The sequence below is a fragment of the Athene cunicularia genome, assembly GCF_003259725.1.
Source record: "Athene cunicularia isolate RWA chromosome Z unlocalized genomic scaffold, athCun1 chrZ_part2, whole genome shotgun sequence".
NCBI classification, from domain to species: domain Eukaryota; kingdom Metazoa; phylum Chordata; class Aves; order Strigiformes; family Strigidae; genus Athene; species Athene cunicularia.
Genome location: NW_020799143.1, coordinates 3,485,944 through 3,491,891, shown reverse-complemented (window position 1 = coordinate 3,491,891; position 5,948 = coordinate 3,485,944). Strand labels below are relative to the sequence as shown.

The 5,948-nt window shown below is 41.7% G+C and overlaps 1 protein-coding gene across 13 annotated transcripts in view; it reads left to right on the top strand.

The window, feature by feature from the left end:
- NRG1 (neuregulin 1) overlaps positions 1 to 1,744 on the top strand; it is a 497,547-nt gene extending 495,803 nt beyond the window's left edge. For all 13 annotated transcript variants that reach the window (XM_026866199.1, XM_026866198.1, XM_026866197.1 and 10 more), the window contains one exon: positions 425 to 1,744. In XM_026866199.1, the coding sequence (XP_026722000.1) occupies positions 425 to 1,076 (652 nt within the window). In that variant the 3' untranslated portion in view covers positions 1,077 to 1,744. The remainder of the gene's footprint in view (positions 1 to 424) is intronic.
- The last annotated feature ends 4,204 nt before the right edge of the window (positions 1,745 to 5,948 follow it).

Below are 5,948 nucleotides of genomic sequence, written 5' to 3'. Positions count from 1 at the left end.
TCCCTTCCCTTCCCTTCCCTTCCCTTCCCTTCCCTCCCCAGAAGTGCAGCAGCCGTTTTGGAGACAATACTTGAAAATGTATTTTCTTTCTGGCAGCCCCACAGTCTCTGAATCCCATTCCTGGATTCATTCCAGGAGGTTATTCTGGCAAATAATTTACATCTCCATGACTCTTCTGAGGCAAACAGACCTGGGGACTTTTCTGTGCTCCTCCTGCTCTCAAAAGTTTTTGCCCATAGTCCCTTAAGTCAGCGGTTTTATAGGAACAATAGAACAGGAAAGTTCCTCTGTTAGCCCTGTGTGAGGATGCTAGGGATCTTAAGGGTACTTTTTGGCTGTGAACCCTTTCCAGCCCATGTGAGCAGCTACATTCACATCACCACCACTACTGTGTTCACAACCTTTCCCCTTCTCTTTCATTCAGGTATGTCTCAGCTATGACCACACCAGCTCGCATGTCACCCATCGATTTCCACACTCCGACTTCTCCCAAGTCCCACCCCTCCAAAATGTCACCACCGGCTTCCAGCTTGACTGTCTCTGTCCCTTCGGTGGCAGTGAGTCCCTTCATAGAAGAGGAGCGACCACTGCTCCTGGTGACCCCGCCGCAGCTACGTGAGAAGTATGACCACCACCTTCAGCAGTTCAACTCTTTTCACCACAATGCTGCCCACGAGAGCAACAGCCTGCCACCAAGTCCTCTGCGGATAGTGGAGGATGAGGAGTATGAGACCACGCAGGAGTACGAACCAGCACAGGAGCCTCCAAAGAAACTCACCAACAGCCGGAGGGTCAAAAGAACAAAGCCCAACGGCCACGTTTCCAGCAGGGTGGAAGTGGACTCTGACACTAGCTCTGAGAGCAGCAGCTCTGAGACCGAAACCGAGGATGAAAGAATAGGTGAGGATACACCATTCCTGAGCATACCAAACCCCGTGGCAACCAGTCTGGAGCCAGCCGCTGCCTACCGGCTGGCTGAGAGCAGGACTAACCCAGCAAATCGGTTCTCCACAAAGGAAGAATTGCAAGCAAGGTTGTCCAGTGTGATAGTTAACCAAGACCCTATTGCTGTATAAAACATAAAACACATAGATTCACATGTAAAACTTTATTTTATATAATGAAGTATTCCACCTTTAAATTAAACAATTTATTTTATTTTAGCAATTCCGCTGATAGAAAACAGGAGAGGAAAAAAAAACTTTTATAAATTAAATATACGTATGTACAAATGTGTTATGTGCCATATGTAGCAATTTTTTACAGTATTTCAAAAATGGGGAAGATATCAATGGTGCCTTTATGTTATGTTATGTTGAGAGCAAGTTTTGTACAGTTACAATGATGGCTGTCCCATAGTATTTTGCAAAACGTTCTATCCCTCAGTTGTCCTGGCTTTTTTGTGCACTGCATTATAATGACTGGATGTATGATTTACAAGAACTGCAGAGGTCCCTCTGGTCGCTTGTTGTAGAATCCCCAGATCAAAAAGCCCTGTAATGGCACTCCCACCCTACCCACCCCATGAGAAAAACGTATACACACACACACAGAGAAAAAAAAAGGAAAGAAAAAAAGCTAGAAAAACAACAAAAATATTTTCTTCTCTAAAAAGTTTTATTTGTTTTCTGTATGAAATGAGTTTTGTCTGCTCTCTGCCAGCCAAAAGGTTTGCTGCTTTGAGCACTGGGGTAACAGTAGATCCAACAGCATGCTACTATTAATTACAGCAGGATAACAAAAATAAAAATTAAAAACCACCAAAACAAAAAACCCCACACCTGCATTAAATAATGATACTTATAGAAAGAAAGTAATACTGTGATTTTAAACCAAATATATTATTAATCAGAGGACAGCTTGTAATCACTAGGAGCTGCTATTTCATTATTTTTCAGATACTAATTGTTCTAGTTATCCCTTAGAAAATGGGTTTAGGTTAACTGAGGCTGTGAACCCAATACTCTATTTAAAAAAAAAAAAAAAAAAAAAAAAAAAAAAAAAAAAAGGGAAAAAAAAGGGGAAAAAAAAAAGGAAAAAAAGAAAAAAATTTACTTTAAGTTAATGGGGCAAATATAATAGCAGATACCTGTAACCAAGCAAGGAAGAGAGCTAGCTGGGAAACAAATGCCACAAATAAAAGTGCAATCAGTTTTCACCTCTAATTTTTAATGTTGAATTTTAGTAGATGATTTATCCTTTTGTTTCTCCTCAATTTTCTCCCCTTTCTTCTCTTCCTCAGAAAGAACCCTGACAACCTGCTAGCAATACCTTGTTAGAGTTGCTGTTGGAGTAAGGGTTACTCTTGGACACAGAAGTGACTTTCAGGGAAGAACTGATTTGCTGAATGGTTAAAAAGTATAGGCAAGTAGGAAGGACACAGAAGTATGGAGTTCATTTCTACTCGCCTTTATTGACTCCATTATTTGGGGTGAGAGACACAAGGCTGATGCAAAGTCCATTTATGAAGGCAAGCACACCATGTGAGTTACAGCCATAGTGTGTGTGTCTGATATCAGTGTTTATACAGCCAGTGATGGTATTGAAGTCTTCAGTAATGAACAAGGATGCTGTCAGTGCTGGAGTGGCTGCATCCATTCAGACAGAAGCAAATGGCCTCTTTTGCACTGAATTCCTATCAGTTTAGTCAGGGTCATACTGTCTCTTCTCTCCTTTTGATTTTTGTTGTGTGTTCAGTTGGCATAGCATAGACTCAGGATTGATGGGGAAAACAAATGTTTTTCCTAGACTCTGGGGATTCTAAAAATGAGAACATATGTTTTACAGGTATTACTAGACTCTAAATAGAGCCATTGTCAAGAGAAAAAGAATTTCAGCCAAACTGCACTCATCCTTTGGACCACATCCTGGTCCCATTTAAATGAAGAGAAATGTCAAGGAAATTTTGTGAGATGTAAACCCGAGGAACTAAGGTCCTGACTCAGTAAATTGTTCAAGCATATGCTTATGCTAATCTCAGCAAAAATTATCTTCAGCATGTGCTAGACTCCCATTGACGCATCCAGTGCATGCATAAAGTTAAACATGCTCTTAAGAGTTTTGCGGAGCAAGGTGTCCTGTTGATTTGAGACCTGAAAGCAAAGTCTAGTAAATGAAGCTATTTATTAGGATGATGAAAGCCAGTGAGTTGCTCACTGTATAAATCAACCATATCACATTAGTAAGAATACGGGTGAGTCTACCTGACCACCAGATATATCAGAAAAAGAACAAAAAAACCCTTAGTATAGGAAAGAAGATGATGACACAGTTATGCACTAGGATGTTGGCGGCAGAAGAAAAAGTCTAGGAAACTAGCACAGCTTTGAACTATGTGGTAGCTGAAATGGTACTGCTTATTTGAGAAGTCTATGGGAGATGGCAATGTTTGTCAAATACATACTGTCTGGACTTAAGTCCCCTTTGCTGTTTTTTCCCTAGCTGGCAGGTACTTGAACACTTTGCCTTTGCAGACCAGAACAAAATCTCTCTATGAATTCTAGAGACCATACACTCATTTTGATTCCTTTAGTCATGCCTATTTATCTGCAGTCCCATGCAGTAGAACATCCAGCTCCTTATTAACTGTGACTCAGTAGTACAGAGGGCCAGGTGGGCTTTCCTGCTGTAGATCACCAGTTTCCAAAGGATTTGCACTGTTGAGTTTCCAGAGGCACTTGAAAATGTGTCCTTCCAGTAAGGTCTCCGATACTGCAAAGATCTTACATGACAGACAAGACGGAAAAAGGATGGCAGAGGAACAAGAGATTTGCTCCAAAATCACCCATTTTAGTGGCAGAATAGAGATTATATAACACAAGTCTTCTGTAATCTCATCCATATAGATCACCAACAAGGCAAGATCTCATGGAAGTGTGTGTGATAGCCTAGATTAATCAGGAAGGAAAGGAACTTGCCTTGGAGTACATTATTTGATTATTGGCGCTGTTATTATAGAGGGCCAGTATAAAATGAAGGGGCAGTTGCATGCTTGGGAGCTGTACATGTGAGATTTATTTGGTGTGGGTCTAGGGGAAAATGTCACACCTCTGCTGTTGCAGTGCCTCAAAGACAAAGTGGTGTGCAGTACCTGCTCCTCCTCCCCCTGGTACATGTAATAGTGTGTTATAGGGTACACATGAAATTAGGCTGGGGACTTCACATGGACCTAAGAACAAGAAAATACAATTGGGGATATGGCTGCCTAAGCCCTTAGGTCTTCGGGGAGGCTCCAGCCTTACAGCACAATTCATGCAACAGAAAGTTATGGGAGTCGTCCTGGCTTGGCACTCACAGAAGTAGGAGCAAGATGTGGCCGCTCAACTCTGGACTTCCTTTTAGCATACTGTGAGGGTACTCGGTGTCAGTCAAGTGTCACACCCTGAAGTTAGCAGGTCTACATGGCCACAGGTTCTGCTGGCAGGCTGCAGCCAGCTCCAGCTGGCCAAGAGGCTGGAGACTGCAGCAGCATGGAACAGGGACAGCAAGTGCCTACATGAAAGGTCGGCTCCCATGTTGGGGATATTCTCTTCATTACCCAGACCCCTGAGCTAAGGCAGTCCTGGCACCCTCAAGCTATTGCTATGAAACCCTTGCCAGCTTTTGGCTGAAAGTCATGGCAAGGAGAAACATATTTTGAAGAAGGGGAAAATGTTCCAGTGGTAGCAAAGTTGTTCAGATTGTCCTGGCTTCTTTCCATGTCATTTAGCTTGAGCCATGAGTTTTCCCTGTGTATGTGTTTATATGCAGGAATTATTCCAGGATAAAAGGCTTCCTTCAGGGGTGTATAGCTGGAATATGTTGTGTACAACCTGATACAGCCTGACTGTTCAGCTGTTGTAAATTGTTACAGCTCCACAGAGGTTCTCCTGTAACAGAGGAAAACCTACTCCCTCCTCTTGGCCCAGCTATTCTGTTCCTCACTTGAGCCACACCAACAACCCCAGGTTTAAGAGATCGATCGCTGCCTTCTCTTTTCAGTCCTCCAAAACAACAACGCTGCATCTCCCTGCTTCTCTCACACACATTACAAGCAGTTTCCTGAACATCCAGGATTACAAATGTGTTTCCCCATAAAGGACACACTTCTCAGCCTGTTGAACACTTCTTGGCCCTGCAGTGTGTCTACTTACTATTAGCTGGGACTTACTTCTAGTAAGAAACAAAAAAAGCACCTATGAAATGCTGCAGAGAAGTGCAGACAAAGAACATGGCCAATTATCATCATTTGTAATTCTCTATTCTACTGTAAATACATCTTGTACATACTTGGATGTTCTCATCATTTACTGTCTTCATGTGTTAAATGAGACTCTTAGTTTATTGTGTAACACTGTAAATAACATCATGTCCTTTATTATTTATGCATAGGCATCTAACACTTGGAGAAAGTTATCCTCATTATTTTAAGATATATGTCAAAAAAATGTTGCATTTTTCTTTTTGCTTTGAAAAAATTGTAATATATCCTCTTTTTCCTCTCTTTTCCTTTAAAAGAAAAATGAATGCTAATTTATTGTTCAGGAGAGAAAGGGGATGTAACTGAAAGGCAAACTGTTCAAAGAACATGCTATGGAAGCCACAAGCTACTGATAAACTAAAGAATTTATTATCCCAAATACAGCAATAAGTAATTGTTGATTTATTAAGATTTTGTTATTAATTTTCAGTAAATGAGGTGCTGGATTAAATTGTTTATGTGTTGTACTGACCCAGCTGCCCAGCACACTGTGTCAGGTCACTAGCCACTGTCTTTCTGGGCCCAAATGTTGTAAAGGTCTTGTTCTGTCTTTGTGGGCTGCTGTTACCTGAGTTTTCTGCCTTGTCCCTGTGGAGGTCTCTGGCACACACCCTTGTTCCTAGGTAGAACACTTTTAGTTTCTTAAATTAGAATTATTATCTTTACCCTGACCATTGCTACTCAAGGTGGATGGGGGGTGGGGTGGGGG